Source organism: Heterodontus francisci, chromosome 8, assembly GCF_036365525.1.
Source record: "Heterodontus francisci isolate sHetFra1 chromosome 8, sHetFra1.hap1, whole genome shotgun sequence".
NCBI classification, from domain to species: domain Eukaryota; kingdom Metazoa; phylum Chordata; class Chondrichthyes; order Heterodontiformes; family Heterodontidae; genus Heterodontus; species Heterodontus francisci.
The window spans coordinates 68,216,319-68,233,706 of NC_090378.1; the positions used below are offsets into that span (position 1 = coordinate 68,216,319).

Below are 17,388 nucleotides of genomic sequence, written 5' to 3' on the forward strand. Positions count from 1 at the left end.
GTATGGGTTACTCTCCCTTTAGACACAAAACTGATAACCCTCAGGAACGCTATTAAATTTTCCTGCACTTGCAGCAGTAGACTGCCTGATTCTCACTCTTACTGCAGTTAAAGCCACAGCTTGTTCTACTGTGCTTTCCATCAGGTTCCCTTCTTCACTGAAATAAAAGCAAAATACTGCGGATGCTGGAAATCTGAAACAAAAACAAGAAATGCTGGAATCACTCAGCAGGTCTGGCAGCATCTGTGGAAAGAGAAGCAGAGTTAACGTTTCGGGTCAGTGGCCCTTCTTCGGAACTGACAAATATTAGAAAAGTCACAGATTATAAACAAGTGAGGTGGGGGTGGGGCAAGAGATAACAAAGGAGAAGGTGCAGATTGGACCAGGCCACATAGCTGACCAAAAGGTCACGGAGCAAAGGCAAACAATATGTTAATGGTGTGTTGAAAGACAAAGCATTAGTACAGATTAGGTGTGAATACACTGAATATTGAACAGCAGCAAGTGCAAACCTGAAGAAAAACAACCTGAAAAAAACAGTGGGTAAGCAAACTGAACAATGAAATGAAATAAATGCAAAAAAAGATTGTAAAAAATGTAAAAAGGAATGTAAAAAAAGGAAGAAAAAATAACTAAAAATGAAAGTAAAATGGGGGGGCTGTCATGCTCTGAAATTATTGAACTCAATGTTCAGTCCGGCAGGCTGAAGTGTGCCTAATCGGTAGATGAGATGCTGTTCCTCGAGCTTGCGTTGATGTTCACTGGAACACTGCAGCAATCCCAGGACAGAGATGTGAGCATGAGAGCAGGGGGGAGTGTTGAAATGGCAAGCAACCGGAAGCTCAGGGTCCTGCTTGCGGACTGAGCGGAGATGTTCCGCAAAGCGGTCACCCAGTCTGCGCTTGGTCTCCCCAATGTAGAGGAGACCACACTGTGAGCAGCGAATACAGTATACTACATTGAAAGAAGTACAAGTAAATCGCTGCTTCACCTGAAAGGAGTGTTTGGGGCCTGGGATAGTGAGGAGAGAGGAGGTAAATGGGCAGGTATTACACCTCCTGCGATTGCAGGGGAAGGTGCCCTGGGACGGGGACGAGGTGGTGGGGGTAATGGAGGAGTGGACCAGGATGACTGTATCGGTGCAGTTTCCTGCTCCCGCCCCAAACTAGAAAACTTTATCAACTTTGCTTCCAATTTCCACCCTTCTCTCACCTTTACATGGTCCATCTCTGACACTTCCCTTCCACTCCTCCATTACCCCCACCACCTCGTCACCGTCCCAGGGCACCTTCCCCTGCAATCGCAGGAGGTATAATACCTGCCCATTTACCTCCTCTCTCCTCACTATCCCAGGCCCCAAACACTCCTTTCAGGTGAAGCAGCGATTTACTTGTACTTCTTTCAATGTAGTATACTGTATTCGCTGCTCACAGTGTGGTCTCCTCTACATTGGGGAGACCAAGCGCAGACTGGGTGACCGCTTTGCGGAACAGCTCCGCTCAGTCCGCAAGCAGGACCCTGAGCTTCCGGTTGCTTGCCATTTCAACACTCCCCCCTGCTCTCATGCTCACATCTCTGTCCTGGCATTGCTGCAGTGTTCCAGTGAACATCAACGCAAGCTCGAGGAACAGCATCTCATCTACCGATTAGGCACACTTCAGCCTGCCGGTCTGAACATTGAGTTCAATAATTTCAGAGCATGACAGCCCCCCCATTTTACTTTCATTTTTAGTTATTTTTTCTTCCTTTTTTTACATTCCTTTTTACATTTTTTACAATCTTTTTTTGCATTTATTTCATTTCATCTTAGTTTGTTCAGTTTGCTTACCCACTGTTTTTTTCAGGTTGTTTTTCTTCAGGTTTGCACTTGCTGCTGTTCAATATTCAGTGTATTCACACCTAATCTGTACTAATGCTTTGTCTTTCAACACACCATTAACATATTGTTTGCCTTTGCTCCGTGACCTTTTGGTCAGCTATGTGGCCTGGTCCAATCTGCACCTTCTCCTTTGTTATCTCTTGCCCCACCCCCACCTCACTTGTTTATAATCTGTGACTTTTCTAATATTTGTCAGTTCCGAAGAAGGGCCACTGACCCGAAACGTTAACTCTGCTTCTCTTTCCACAGATGCTGCCAGACCTGCTGAGTGATTCCAGCATTTCTTGTTTTTGTCCCTTCTTCACTGAGTGGGTGTGCCCTGATTAACCCTACAGGTTTTCCCTTTAGTTTCCAGCAGTCAGCTTTTAAATGCCCTGCTTTGTTACAATGGAAGCACACAGGTCTCCAGGTCTCATTCTTGCTCACAACGCCTTCCTTTTTGGCTGGGGGAGGGGCCCCCGTGTCTCCTGTTTTCCTTTATCTCCCAGGACTGCTTGGGCTCCTATCACCTTCCCACCCTTTGTCCTTTTCGGATTTGTGGAGGTGAGTAGGAAAGGTTCTCCCCGGGAAACCAACTTATAAATTAAAGCAAATTCATTGGCCAGAAAGGCTGCTTGCCAGGGTCTCTAAACCCGCTGCTCCTCTACATGGGTCTTTATGGAGAGTGGGAGAGAGTGTTTAAATTCCTCTAACAGAATTATTTCTCAGAGATTCTCATAGCTCATCTGTACTTTAAGAGTCCTCAGCCACTGGTCAAAAGCCAGCTGCTTACTTCTTTCAAACTCCAGATAAGTTTGATCAGTTTGCTTCGAGGATTCTAAACTTTTGGCGATAGGCTTCAGGTACTAATTCATACGCCCCGAGGATAGCATTTTTGGTCAGTTCATAATTTAATGAATTCTCATCTGGCAACAAGGAATAAACCTCATGGGATTTCCAGTTAGCTTGCTTTGTAGAAAAAGAGACCAGGTCTCAGCTGGCCATTTTAGCTGCCATGCCAGTTTCTCAAAAGATGCATTTACATCTTCCTCATTGAATTATGGGATTAGTTGAGTTAGTTTTAAAAATGTTGTACCCAGCGTGAATTACGCTCAATATTGGCCATACTTTCACTGGGGTTACTGTCACCCCCTCGTTAACTCAAGCCGCTTCAACACTCTCTCTCCACATTCCTTTTGGAAGATTCTTTCTCTTTCCTCTCTTGCTTTCTCTCTCTCCTCTCTCTTTTTCTTCATGTTCCTTCTGGAAGGCTCTTTCTTTCTCCCTCTCCTGCCTCCCTCTCTCTTTTTGCCTCTCCCTTTCCTCAAATTCAAGTTTTCTCTGTTCCAATTGTAGTTTTGCCAATACCCTGTCGAAGTCTGCTTCGAACCCGGTTTGTTTCTTCAGATTCAAGGGAAAAATGGTTGGCCACTAGTCTTAGGAGTGCAGACTTTTTAGCCTTGCGACGTGTAGTGATCCCAAACTGCTCAGCCATTTTCCTCAACTCCTCCATAGACAGTGCTTTTAACTTATCCCAAGTTACTTCACACTGGCTTGGGAAGCTACTAGCTTCAGTTGCAGGCATGTTAGTATTCAATCACACACAACCACAAGAAAACCTGAAATAAAAGCAAAATACTGCAGATGCTGGAAATCTGAAATAAAAACAAGAAATGCTGGAACCACTCAGCAGGTCTGGCAGCACCTGTGGAAAGAGAAGCAGAGTTAACGTTTCGGGTCAGTGACCCTTCTGCGGAACTAGCAAATATTAGAAATGTCAAAGGTTATAAGCAAGTGAGCCGGGGGTGGGGCAAGAGATAACAAAGGAGAAGGTGTAGATTGGACAAGGCCACATAGCTGACCAAAAGGTCATGGAGCAAAGGCAAGCAATGTGTTAATTTCAACACACCATTAACGAAACGTTAACTCTGCTTCTCTTTCCACAGATGCTGCCAGACTTGCTGAGTGGTTCCAGCATTTCTTGTTTTTATTACAAAAGAAAACCTGTATTGAAATCTTGCTCTTTTTTGCTTGGGAACGATTTGGCTTCCCACTTCTCTGAAATGCTCCTCTTACACAATACCTGGTGATCAAGGTCTATTGTGGGTTGAATGTGTCCGGGAATGGTCCTTTGTCCTTCCAATCACCATCTGTTTCTATGCAAATGTCTTTCCCAGCCATGGCAAATCTGTTTAATAAGTCCATTCTTCACTCCAGTAACAGTTTAAAATCAATGTTCATGACAAAATGAATGTGCCTCATTCTTGACAGGTGAGGGCCTACAGAGTAGCTGTAGCTAATTAATTAGGTAGCTAGCTTAAACTGGTTTCTGAGCTCGAGCAGAGCTGACATAGCATTGTTTTCAGAGCATAAATTGAGGGGACTCTCTCAGTGCCACTTGTCTGCTGCTCAGAGCGTTAAGGGCGTTTGGTAATTGAGGAAGTTTGCTAAGGAAGGGTACTATAAATTAAGAAAATAAATTTGAATAGAGTGTAAAATGGGAGTTTGGTGCGGGAGGGAGGGGCTCCTTCCTTTCTTTCTTCTATCTTTTTTCAGCCTCCAGTAGCTGCCTCTCTCTTCGGTAAAGGGGAAGAAGCTGATTGGTGAGTAACCGGTAAGTTATTTTACTTCTAATTGCAAGAAAACGTTTTTTAAAAAGTTACATTATGCAGGTCAGCTTGGCCAAGTGGAACGTATGTCCTGCGATAGGCGAGAAGTCATGGCCGCACGTATCCTAGACGAACAAATCTGCAGGAAGTGTCACCGACTGCAGAAGCTTAGCTCTAGGTTTTGGAACTTGAGCAGCGGCTGGAGTCACTGTTGTGCATCTGCGAGGCAGAGGACTACGTGGATAGCACGTTTAGGGAGATGATCACACCACAGGTTAGGAACATGTAGGCAGTCTAAGAGAACCAGGCAGGCAGTGCAGGAGTCCACAGTCTACCTTGCTTGCTAATCGGTTTTCCATTTTAGATACTGGAGAGAGCGATGGTTCATCGGGGTAGTGCAGCCAGAGCAAAGTCCGTGGCACCATGGGTGGCAGAAAGAAGAATGGAAGAGCGATAGTGATAGGGGATTCGATAGTCAAGGGATCAGACAGGTGTTTCTGCGGCAGTAAGCATGACTCCAGGATGCTGTGTTGCCTCCCTGGTGCCAGGGTCAAGGATGTCACGAAGCGGCTGCAAGACATCCTTCTGGGGGAGGGTGAACAGTCAGAGATCATGGTCCACGTTGGTACCAATGACGTAGGCAGGAAGAGGGATGAGGTCTTGAAAGCAGACTTTAGGGAGTTAGGAGGGAAATTAAAAAAAGCAGGACCTCCAAAGCAGTAATCTCAGAATTACTCCCAGTGCCATATGCTAATGAGCACAGGAATAGGAGGACTGATCAAATGAACACGTGGCTGGAGAATGGTGTAGGAGGGAGGGCATCAGATTTCTGAGGCAGGTGGGACCTGTACAAGATGGACGGGCTTCACCTTAACAGGACCAGAACTAACATCCTCGCAGGGAGATTTGATAGTGCTGTTCGGGAGGGTTTAAACTAGCTTGTCAGTCGGATGGGAACCTGAGGCGTAGCTCAAATTGGAAGGATGTAAAGCCGGTAGCAGGAGGTAGAAAAGTAGCAAGTGACATTAGAAGGCAGGCAAAACAATCAATTAGGCTTAGAATGCAGAACGTCAAGATGACAAGGTTAAGGGCACTCACTTGAATGCACGCAGCATTCGCAACTAGGTAGATGACTTAAAGGCCCAAATAGAGGTAAATGGGTGTGATCTAATTGTAATTACAGAAACGTGGCTACAGGGTGACCAAATCTGGGAACTGAATATTCAAGGATATTCAATATTTAGGACAGACAGACGAAAAGGAGGTGGTGTTGCACTGATAAGGGATGAGATCAGTACATTCGTAAGGGAGGATCTCAGATTGGAACAAAACATGGACGCTGTTTGGGTAGAGCTAAGAAACAGCAAGGGGCAGCAAACATTGGTAGGAGTTGTTTACAGGCCAAACAGTAGTGCTAGTGTGGGGTATAGTATTAATCAGGAGATTAGAGAAACATGTAGCATGGGTAAAACAGTAACCATGGATAATTTTAATCTGCATATAGACTGGGTAAACCTAATGAGCACTCATGCTGTGGAGAACAAATTTCTGGAGTGTTAGGGATGGCTTTCTAGCGCAGTATATTAGGAACCGACTCAAGAATAGGCTATTTTAGATCTAGTATGATGTAATGAGAAAGGGCTAATTAATAATCTTGTTGCAAAAGAACTTTTAGGGATGAGTGACCATAATACGATAGAATTTTACATCATGTTTGAAAGTGAGGTAGTTCAATCTGAAGCCAGGGTGGTAAATTTGAACACAGGAAATTATGAAGGTATAAGGGGCAAATTGGCTGAGGTGGATTGGGAAAATACATTAAAGGGTATGACAGTACATAGGCAATGGATAGTCTTTAAAGAAATATTACATAGTTTACAGCAACTATACATTCCTTCAAGGCACAAAAACCCCAAAAGTAAAGGCAGTCAACCGTGGATCACAAAGGAACTGTAGGATTGTAGAAGATTAAAAGAAAATGGTTGCCAGAAATAGTAGTAAACCTGAGGATTGGGAGGATTTTAGAATACAGCAAAGGAGAACCAAGAAACTGATAAAAGGAGAATAGAATATGAATGTAAGCTAGGAAAATTTTTTTTAAAACAGACTGTAAAAGCTTCTATAGGTATGTAAAAAGGAAACATTTGGCTAAGACAAATGTGGGTCCATTACAGGCAGAGTCAAGAGAATTTATAATGGGGAATGGAGGAATGGTGGAGAAGCTAAATGGATTACTTTGTGTCTGTCTTCACTGAGGAAGATGCAAGAAATCTCCCAGAATTAGAGATCCAACGGATTAGGGGGAAATGAGGAATTGAAGGAAATTAGCATTAGTAAGAAGGTTGTATTGGAGAAATTAAAGGAGCTGAAGGTTGATAAGTCCCCAGGACTTGATATTCTATATCCCAGAGTGTCGAAAGAGGTAGCTATGGAGTTAGTGGATGCATTGATCATCTTCCAAAATTCTATAGATTCTGGAGCGGTTCCTGCAGATTGAAAGGGTGCAAATATCACCCCACTATTTAAGAAGGGAGGGAGAGAGAAAACAGGGAATTACAGACCTATTAGCCTTATATCAGTCGTTGAGAAAATGCTAGAATTTATTCTAAAAGATGTGATGAACAGACACTTGGATAATAATGATCTGATTGGGCATAGTCAACATGGATTTGTGAATGGGAAATCATATTTGACGAACCTGTTGGAGTTTATTTTGAGGATGTTACTAACAGAATTGAGAAAGGGGAGTCGGTGGACGTGGTATACTTGGATTTTCAGAAGGGTTTTGATAAAGTCCCCCACAGGAGATTGGTTAGCAAAATAAAAGTACATGGGATAGGAGGTAAAATACTGGCATGGATTAAGGATTGGTTAACAAGCAGAAAGCAGAGAGTAGGAATAAACGGGTCATTCTGGTGTTGACAGGCTGTGACTAATGGGGTACTGCAGGGATCAGTGCTTGGGCCCCAGCTGTTCACCATATATATCAACGATTTGGATGTGGGGACCAAATATAGTATTTCCAAGTTTGTAGATGACACAAAACTAGGTGGGAATGTGTGTTGTGAGGAAGATGCAAAGTGGCTTCAAGGGGATTTGGACAGACGTATTGAATGGGCAAGAACATGGCAGATGGAATATAATGTGGAAAAATGTGAGGTTATCCACTTTGGTAGGAGGAATAGATGTACAGAGTATTTCTTAAATGGTAAGAGATTAGAAAGTGTAGATGTACAAAAGGGACCTGGGAGTCCTTGTCAATAAGTCACTGAAAGCTAACATGCAGGAGCAGCAAGCAATTAAGAAGGCTAATGGTATGTTAGCCTTTATCGCAACAAGATTTGAGTAAAGGAGTAGTGAAGTCTTGCTTCAATTGTATAAAACCTTGGTTAGACCGCACCTGGAGTACTGTGTGCAGTTTTGGTCCCCTTACCTTAGGAAGGATATTATTGCCATAGAGGAAGTGCAACGAAGGTTCAGTAGACTTATTCCCGGGATGGCAGGACTGTCCTTTGAAGAGAGATTGGGGAAACTGGGCCTGTATTCTCTAGAGTTTCAAAGCATGAGAGGTGATCTCATTGAAACCTACAAAATACTTAAAAAAGGATAGACAGGGTAGATGCAGCTAACAGGTTTCCCCTGGTTGGGGAGTCTAGAACCAGGGACACAATTTCAAAATAAGAGGGAAGCCACTTCAGACAGAGATGAGGAGAAATTTCTTTACTCAGAGGGTTGTGAATCTTTTGGAATTCTCTACCCCAGAGAGCTGTAGAAGCTCAGTCATTGAGTATGTTTAAAGCAGAGATTGACAGATTTAAAAATACAAATGACATAAGGGGATATGAGGATGAGGATAGTGTGGGAGAAAGGCACTGTAGTGGAAGATCAGCCATGATCGTATTGAATGGCGGAGCAGGCTCGATGGGCTGGAGGGCCTGCTCCTGATCCTACGTTCCTTTTTAATCTGGTTGGGACAGGGAGTATGTTGCTCATAATGTGTGTCACTCATTTGGATCAGTGAAGTGAAGGCAATCAATAGTACTGACAATGTAATGAATTACAATTACAGACATCAAGATAGTTTACATAGGGTGAAACACACAGCACGTATGCAGGATTGATCATTTTCAAATCAATGCTCCAAGTGTGAGAAATCAAATGCTAGTATTACAGACATATTCTTCCTTACATAAGTTAGACATAATTGTCATCTCTGAAACCTGGTTAGATAATAGTGGTAGATCTGAAGAGTAGTTGAAAAGTAGCACACAATTACGCAAAGGTAGGCTGCTTCACAAAAAAGATGGGGTGCAGATTTATCTTAGTTTACTAGCTCTGTATATGTTCTAAAATTAGAGGTCTAAATGTAAAACTTTATACTGTCAAGAAGCCATTAACTGGAACACAGTTCATAATGCTGAATCCACCAGAATAATTGTTTCCCCCACCCACCACAGACTTACACATTTCATCTTTGAACAAGCAAACTTTAAAATTTTAAAGACAAGCTTACCCCTTTCATTCTCTTTGTACTTATAAAAGCCTACAGGAACTTCAGCCTGGTATTGGGAGCCCACCATGATCTCCTGAAAAGCAAGACCAAGCATCTTTATGATCAGTATTTAGAGACTGTCATACTAAGCAATTCCTTTTAAGTTACTGTTATCTTGCACTTACAAGGCTGGCAGTCGGCAAGATACAGTAAAACATGGGTCTTCCCGCCTGCTGGCCTTGGAAAATCTGACAAGTTTACTTTGATATTGTCGCTGGCTGCAGGGGACCCATGAGTCACAAGTCGGTGGCACTAGCACCACACTAGAATAATACAAAAGCACCTGCAATTAGCTCAGATTTTAAAAAGTTAATAGAAAATGTACACTAAATTCAGTTTATGTAACATCTATAACATTGTTACATTTACAGTTATCATTTAAGAGGAGTGTGATAACATATTCAACTTTATTTTCCCAATAATAAAAGTAAACATATGCAGCTGCCTCCGAGGTAGGAAAGAGGGAAAATAATACAATGACGAATAAAAACGTTGCCTACTGCCGACTAATTAAAACCGAAAATGTGACCAGGAACAATGCAAGTTACCAGTTGGACACAGATTAACGAATCAGGTTACTGGACAATGTTACCTACCACTTGTCAACCCAAGCCTGGTGGTCATCCAGATGTGTTGCAGATTGGTTTGGGCTGAGTCATCATCAGGAGTTACAAATCGAACTGAACACTGGAAGCATCAGTGAACAGGCTCACTCTTCAATTATCTTCCCTCTATCATAAAGTTAAGAAATAGCGCAAGATAGTTGACCTATGGATGCTCCCCTGAAGCACTCCTGCAGTGATGACATGAGGCTCTGACAACTACAGCCATCTTCCTATCAGGTATGACTCCAGCCATTGGATGTTCTTCCCGTTGACCACTGCCAACAATTTTGCTAGGGCTCCCTGGTGCCATACTCTATCAAACGCTGCCTTCATGTCGAGGGCAGTTACTATAACCTCTCATTTGGAATTTAGGCTTCTATGTCAAGTTTGGATCATGGCTACAAGGAGGTTTGGAACCAAATAGCTCAGACAGAACCCTGAAGTGCAGTGTTTGTGAGGTCATTGGCAGGAAGATATATTTTGGTGGCTTTGATGACACAACACGATAATCAGATGAGAATTAGAATTTATGCCAGTTTAATTTTCACAAGAAGTTGAATTTTGAAGCAACTGATGACAGTTAGTTCTTCGCAGATGAAGATCAAAGGAAAATTCGGCTCTACGGGTGCTGCCATGCTCACTGGTGGCTAAACAGTCCAATTCTAGATCTGCAGGCTCTTCAGCATTTGGGGCACAGGAATTCTTGACCTGGGGGAGCCTGGACAGAAACAGCTTCCTTCCATTTAACGTTTCTTTCCTACAGTTTCACATCTTAAAGGACTCAAATCTGGACATAGCATTCCTGATTGCCAGTTGTTCCTGGCAGAAGCTTCCTGCTCCCACATCCGTTGTTTGATGTCAGCCAAGGAGAGTTGTTTCTTCAGCTTGTCCTTGAAATATTTTTCATGGAGCACCTCAATTCCGCTTCCCAAGGCAGTTCCTCATACAAATGGCTTCTGTCAGTAAGCAGGGCTGTGCCGTCAGAAGATCGCAGCGATGCCTGCGACAGGTGGGACGGTCCATAAACTGTCTTCAAGGACACATAAGATCTCATGTTGCCGCTGTCTGTGGAACTGTTTTCTCTGCCAGTGCTTGCCACCAGTCATTTTGAATGACTCGAAGCTTGGTTTGTAGAGTACTGCAGGCTTCCCTATAAGTGACTTTTGCAGATTGGTCAACTGGTCTCAAGAAGTATCATACAGCAGGAGCATTTCTTTTAGAACAAAGCTTGGATTCCGGAGTAGTTTTTGTCAAACCAGTCCACGTACTCTCATTGAGTAACCGACCACTTCCACATTTGTTTCCTGAAGAACCAATAGCAGCTGCTTCCACTGTTCACCTGGGTCTGTTTCAGATTCTGGGAACATGCTACTGTTGAGCTTATTTCCAGTTTGCTCTCAAGTTCCAGCAGACCTAGTCAGTGAATTTGGAGTTTCTTCACTACTGGGCCCTTTCTCTTGGGAGGTGGCTTAATCTTGAGGGTGACCTTTGCTCGGACCAGTCTGTGCTCAGTGTAACAGTCGGCACTGGGCTAACTCTGGTGTGAAGTGCATCTCCAATGTCTCATTGGCAGACTAGAATATAGTCTAAGAAGTGACAATGTTTTGAACGTGGACGTCTCCAAGTGCTTTCGAATCTGGCCTTCTGCTGGAACGGGTATTGGCGATACTGAGTTTATGTTTGGTACAGAATTCTAGAAGCAAACGACTATAGTTATTGCAATTGCCGATGCCGTGCCCACCAGCACGCCTTTCCGGGATTCTTGGATTTAGCCAATTCTTGCACTAAAATCTCCAAGTATAATGAGGTGATCACTGGCATTGGCCTCATGAAGGAGGTTGTGCAGATTGCGGTAAAAGCGTTCTTTCACAACAAGATTAGCCTGCAGCGTGGGGCCATATACACTGATGTTGGTGTCAAACTGGTGGTTTTGAATCGGCAATCGACTGCCGATTCGATTAAAGCAATTACAATAAAGAAAAACACCATGGGCTGGATTTTGTGCAGGAGACAAGGCTCCTGGTGTCGGGCCAAAAAGTCGGGGACAGTGCTGCCTCTGCATTTTTTCAGACCTCCGGAGTGATCCTCCAGTCTTTTGAGGTCAAAATTTGAGGAGGGAAAAATCCCCATCCCTTTAAAGACTTTATCGGAACGGGATCCCACCTCTGAGTGCTACTGGCCAATCACATGGCTGGCAGCATGACCAGGAGCCCAGGCCCAGCGCTGGAACCCCAGACAAGAGGTAGGTGAGGTGGGGTTGCTGGGGTCAGTCCGGAAGGTCCCGGCACGGGGGTTGGGGGGTGTGGGCATTCGGTCCGGGGGAGGAGGGCACAGTTGTTCCCGGTGGAGGCCCTCCATGGACCACAAATTGCCCAAGAACGAGGGAATCCTCCCCCATCCCCAAGTCCGCAGGGAGGGCGCCTTGTTTCCCAAGGCTTGCTCCTCACGTGGTAAGAGCACCACCACCCCCTCTGCCATTGGTCAGATCCCAGCGGCGGCAGGAAGCAGCACTTATTTGGCCTCTGGGCAGGAAGGTCTTCGTCAGCCTAATCCACTCCCAGGAGATTCGGAACCAGGAATCCCAGTGTCAGGTTCTGTGGCAGGCGACACTGCCCTGATTCTCTAGGAATGAGAGCAAAATCCGGCCCGGATCTCTGATCTTAATGAACTAACTGAAGGTTACAGACACAAAAGCTACACATGGTGTGATAACTACTTTTTGTCCTAAAAAATCAGACACGGCCTCTCCATTTAAAAACACTGAAGATGATAGACAAAATCAGAAGGATGGATTTCACAAAGTTGCGAAAAGCCTTTCAGCAGCCTGCTAGAATGTTTCATCAGCACAGCTAAGTGGACTATATACTGAAGCATCATGGGAATTAAGGCATGCTGCATATGCTCAGACTCCACAATCTAAAGTCGGCTCTTAGAATCATAGCATTGAACAAAAATATTGACTCCAAATCCAGGCTTTTGAGAGGCACAAAAGGAACTTAATGGATAAATTTAATTATGTTTATTGTGAAGTACGTTTTTTCAAGTTAAAAAATGTTTATATCCTTATTTTGGACATTAGAAATTACAATTACTAAAAAAAGGCAGTTGAAAACAAATTTTCAGAGATCATTTTATGCAAATTTTAGGAATTTATGGTGCCCAGATTGTGCAAAGTGATATACTTTCTCTAGAAGTTTGCACTACTGTATATGATCCAGGTTGCTACAGGGAAATGTTACCCCTTTAACAATGAAAATACCCATCACATCACTTACTGGAATAAAGGGTACTTATGAGTTTTCACATGCCCCACACACCAAGTTTAATACATGATAGATAGATGTACAGTGATACCAAAAGCACTACATTAGTTCAGTGAAGGCATCAAGAAGAAACAAAAGAATCATCAGCATGCTGGTCCCATGCACTTAGCACTAATGGAGGCTAGAAAGAAAGTCAGCCAGATGGTGCACTGCACAGGAAGCAATGAGAAGAAAATAATTGGGGGAATAAAAGATATGGTTTATGCCATCAGAAACACATCCAATTTAGCAGTATATTTAGACCACATAGGTACTAAGGGGAAAATATTGAAACCTTTTACCTTTTTCCAGTCTTCTGAGGGCACATAATCTTCATCATCTTCAGATTCTTCTTCCCCTTCATTGCCTATGAATGTTAACAGGTCAATTTTTTGCCCAGAGTTAAGATATGGAATGTATAAAGAGTTCTCATTTATAGAAACCATTTGAGCATTTCAGTACGAGGTGTAGGACTTACAACTTTTGTTTTTGAACATAAATGCTTTTTTGATACTTTGCATGAAACTTACTTCTGCCCTCTTGCACTTATATAGATGCCATAGTCCCAATCTATAAAGGACATTCACCACTTTGCAATTTTAACTGCTAATACATCAACACGGTCTCATCTTCAATCATGGTACACCTTCCTCAGGACAGAATTACATAATTTCCTGTGAACTCAAAGGCGGACCCCGCGATGTCAACCTTTACAATTTTGACTCAATTGATTTAAAACAAATACTCAAAGTCTGATTTTTCCAGACATAGGCCAATCATTTCCCACATTGTTCTGATCTGCAATAAATTTGGAACAAATATGACTATTAATAGGGAGAGAAAAGAGGAGAAAACAATGCGAGGGTTACTTAGTTTTTATATTTTATGTACATCCTCTATAAGTGAACAACCTAAGGATGAAATATATATCAAAAACATCCATATGAGTGAATCATAGATATGTATCTATAGTAATAAAAACAAGAAATGCTGGAAATACTCAACAGGTCTGGCAGCATCTGTGGAGAGCGCAGAGTTAGCGTTTCAGGTCAGTGACCCTTCATCAGAACTGGCAAACATTAGAAATGTAATAGCTTTTAAGCAAATAAAGTGGGGATGGGGCAAGAGATAACAAAAGGCAAGGTGTTGATCGGACAGGGTCACGGAGAATAACTGACCAGAAGGACACGGAGCAAAGGCAAACGGTATGTTAATGGTGTGTTGAAAGACAAAGCATTAGTGCAGAGAGGTTGTTAATGGACAGAAAATGAACAGCCCTGGCCCAAAGCACAAACATGAAAAAAGTGGGCAGGCACATGGCAAGAAAAATGAATGATAAAACAAATGGGCCATACACGGTTGAGGGCCCTGCCAACCACAGTGGGGGGAATCCTCGGTTGAGGAAAAAGGAAGACATATCAGAAGTGCTGTCATGGAATGTTGCATCATAAGAGCAGATGCGTCGGTGACGGAGAAACTGGGATAATGGAATGGAGTCCTTACAGGAGGCAGGGTGTGAAGAACCGTGTCCGGCCCATTTCATGCATCTCTACTCTCACCTCTTCCCCTCCCTCACAGAACCGCGACAAGGTTCCCCTTGTCCTCACTTTCCACCCAACCAGCCTCCACATCCAAAGGATCATCCTCCGCCATTTCCATCACCTCCAGCGTGATGCCACTACCAAACGCATCTTCCCCTCCAGTCAGCATTCTGAAGGGAGCGTTCCCTCCATGACACCCTGGTCCACTCCATTACCCCCAACACCTCATCCCCTTCCCATGAAATCGCAGGTGGTGTAATACCTGCATTTTTACTTCCTCTGTCCTCACTATCCAAGGCCCCAAACACTCCTTTCAGGTGAAGCAGTGATTTATTTGTACTTCCTTCAATTTAGTATACTGTATTCACTGCTCACAATGTGTTCTCCTCTGCACTGGGGAGACCAAACGCAGATTGGGTGACCGCTTTGCGGAACACCCCCGCTCAGTCCAAAAGCATGACCCCAAGCTTACGAGTGCTTGCCATTTCAACACCCCCCCCTTCTCTCATGCCCATATATCTGTCCTGGGCTTGCTGCAGTGTTTCAGTGAACATCAACGCAAGCTCGAGGAGCTGCAGCTCATTTACCAATTAGGCACGCTACAGCCTGCCGGACTAAACATTAAATTCAATAATTCCCGAGCATCACAGCCCCCCACTCCCCCTTTTATTTTCAGTCATTGTTTTCTTTATTTTGGTTTGTTTCATCATTCATTTTTCTTACCATATGGCTGCCTACCGTTTTTTTCATGTTTGTGCTTTGGGCCAAGGCTGTTCATTTTTCTGTCCATTAACACCCACTCTGCACTAATGCTTTGTCTTTCAACACACCATTAACATATCGTTTGCCTAAGCTCCAAGACCTTCTGGTCAGTTATTCTCTGTGACCCTGTCCGATCAACACCTTGCCTTTTTGTTATATTTTGCCCCATCCCCACTTTATTTGCTTAAAAGCTATTACATGTCTAACCTTTGCCAGTTCTGATGAAGGGTCACTGACCTGAAACATTAACTCTGCTCCTCTCTCCAAAGATGCTGCCGGGCCTGCTGAGTATTTCCAGCATTTCTTGCTTTTATTTCAAATTTCCAGCATCTGCAGTATTTTGCTTTTATGCATCTAAAATGTTGTGTTTTATTTGGTGGTGTTTTTTTTTTTTAAAAGGACACGAGATGTTGTCTGAAAGCCACCTGTGCTGAAAATCATGTGCTTTGGACTCAGTAAACAACAGAACCCTTGGTGAGCTGGAGAAAAATGGTGACAGAGAAGTGACATGTCAAGATTTATGGAAGTCAGGAGGTCGACTCTGTTTGGGGTTTGGATATTGTTTTCAGGGCAGTTGGGGGATGTGAACTATTTGAAGACCGTTGGTGTTTTCCTGCCAAGAACCACCCAGCTCACCTCCTTCTCTACCTCTGACGAGAGAGAGACAGAGAGAGACAGAGACAGAGACAGAGACAGAGACAGAGACAGAGACAGAGAGACAGAGAGAGACAGAGAGACAGAGAGAGAGAGAGAGAGAGAGAGAGAGAGAGAGACAGAGAGAGAGAGAGAGACAGAGAGACAGAGAGAGAGAGAGAGACAGAGAGAGACAGAGAGAGACAGAGAGACAGAGAGACAGAGAGACAGAGAGACAGAGAGAGAGAGACAGAGAGAGAGAGACAGAGAGAGAGAGACAGAGAGAGAGAGACAGAGAGAGAGAGACAGAGAGAGAGAGAGAGAGAGAGAGAGACAGAGAGAGAGAGACAGAGAGAGAGAGAGAGAGAGAGAGACAGAGAGAGAGAGACAGAGAGAGAGAGACAGAGAGAGAGAGACAGAGAGAGAGAGAGAGAGACAGAGAGAGAGAGACAGAGAGAGAGAGACAGAGAGAGAGAGACAGAGAGAGAGAGACAGAGAGAGAGAGACAGAGAGAGAGTGTGTTTGTGTAATTGGGGAATTTAAAAAGGGAACTTCCATATTTCAATCTGTGTTAATGCTTTGATTCATTATTGTTAAGTCTTATTTCATAATAAACTGATAATTTTGTTTATCAAAGAACCCTGGTTGGTATATTTTGTTCTGGGATTAAAAAACAGTGTATGATTGGCTGTACCAGTAACTGGGTAAACATTTAAATACATGTTGTGACCTGTGGAGAAGTGGAAATAGAAGACAGTGCACTCCTCCCACCTCAGCCGTAACCTTGGGCCATTACTATGTAGACAAATGGTAAAAGTGAAACCCAAGGCATTTAAAAAAAAAAATAATACGTACACGGTCCAATTTAGTCATGGAAAATTGATGCCAGTTTATCAGAAGACATTAAAATGGTTATAAAAGGTGATTTAAATCAATTAAAACATAGAAGTACAGAAATATAGAGGTTTCAGTCAATGATTTCAAAAGGAAATTGACCACTTGAAGGCAATAGACTGGCAGGGCTCTGCGGATTGAGTGGGGAAGTGGGACTGACTAGCCCTGTGGAGGGCCGGCATGGACTCGATGGGCTGAATAGCCTCCTTCTATGCCGCAAATGACTGACTTTATGGTTATATGAGCTGCAGTGATAGAATGTTCAGAAATAAAAGGAATAACGTTTATAGTGCAAGTTTATCTACCTAGTAACTCTAGTACAAACTCAAAGGTTATCTCAAATTAAAGTAAGAAGCTGAGAGTTAACCTGAATGTTACAAGCAAGTCCTCAAACTTGGAAGAAAATTCAGGGGCATGGAACTCCAAAATAGCAATGATAGCAAACTTCAATTTAATTTGACAGCAACCTCTGTATGAAATTTAATTATCTAGCCTGAAGTTTATGCTGTAGATAATATTTTAGTTAAGCCATTGAGATAATTGTTTTTCAAAACAGTAAACACATTCAGTCTGCCACTGTGGCATTGGTGGTTAATACCCAGTTCTTATTGTCCACATCGAAAACCTGTTGA

At 43.3% G+C, this 17,388-nt stretch overlaps 1 protein-coding gene across 8 annotated transcripts in view; it reads right to left on the reverse strand.

The window, feature by feature from the left end:
- The window catches only part of LOC137372885 (mesoderm induction early response protein 1-like), a 75,911-nt gene that overhangs the window by 34,055 nt on the left and 24,468 nt on the right, over positions 1–17,388 (reverse strand). For all 8 annotated transcript variants that reach the window (XR_010975517.1, XR_010975518.1, XM_068037281.1 and 5 more), the window contains 2 exons: positions 13,229–13,293; positions 8,981–9,053 (listed from right to left, as the gene is read on the reverse strand). Coding sequence is in view for 6 of the 8 variants with exons in the window: in XM_068037281.1 (XP_067893382.1) it covers positions 8,981–9,053; positions 13,229–13,293 (138 nt within the window). In the remaining 2 variants the exon portion in view is untranslated. The remainder of the gene's footprint in view (positions 1–8,980; positions 9,054–13,228; positions 13,294–17,388) is intronic.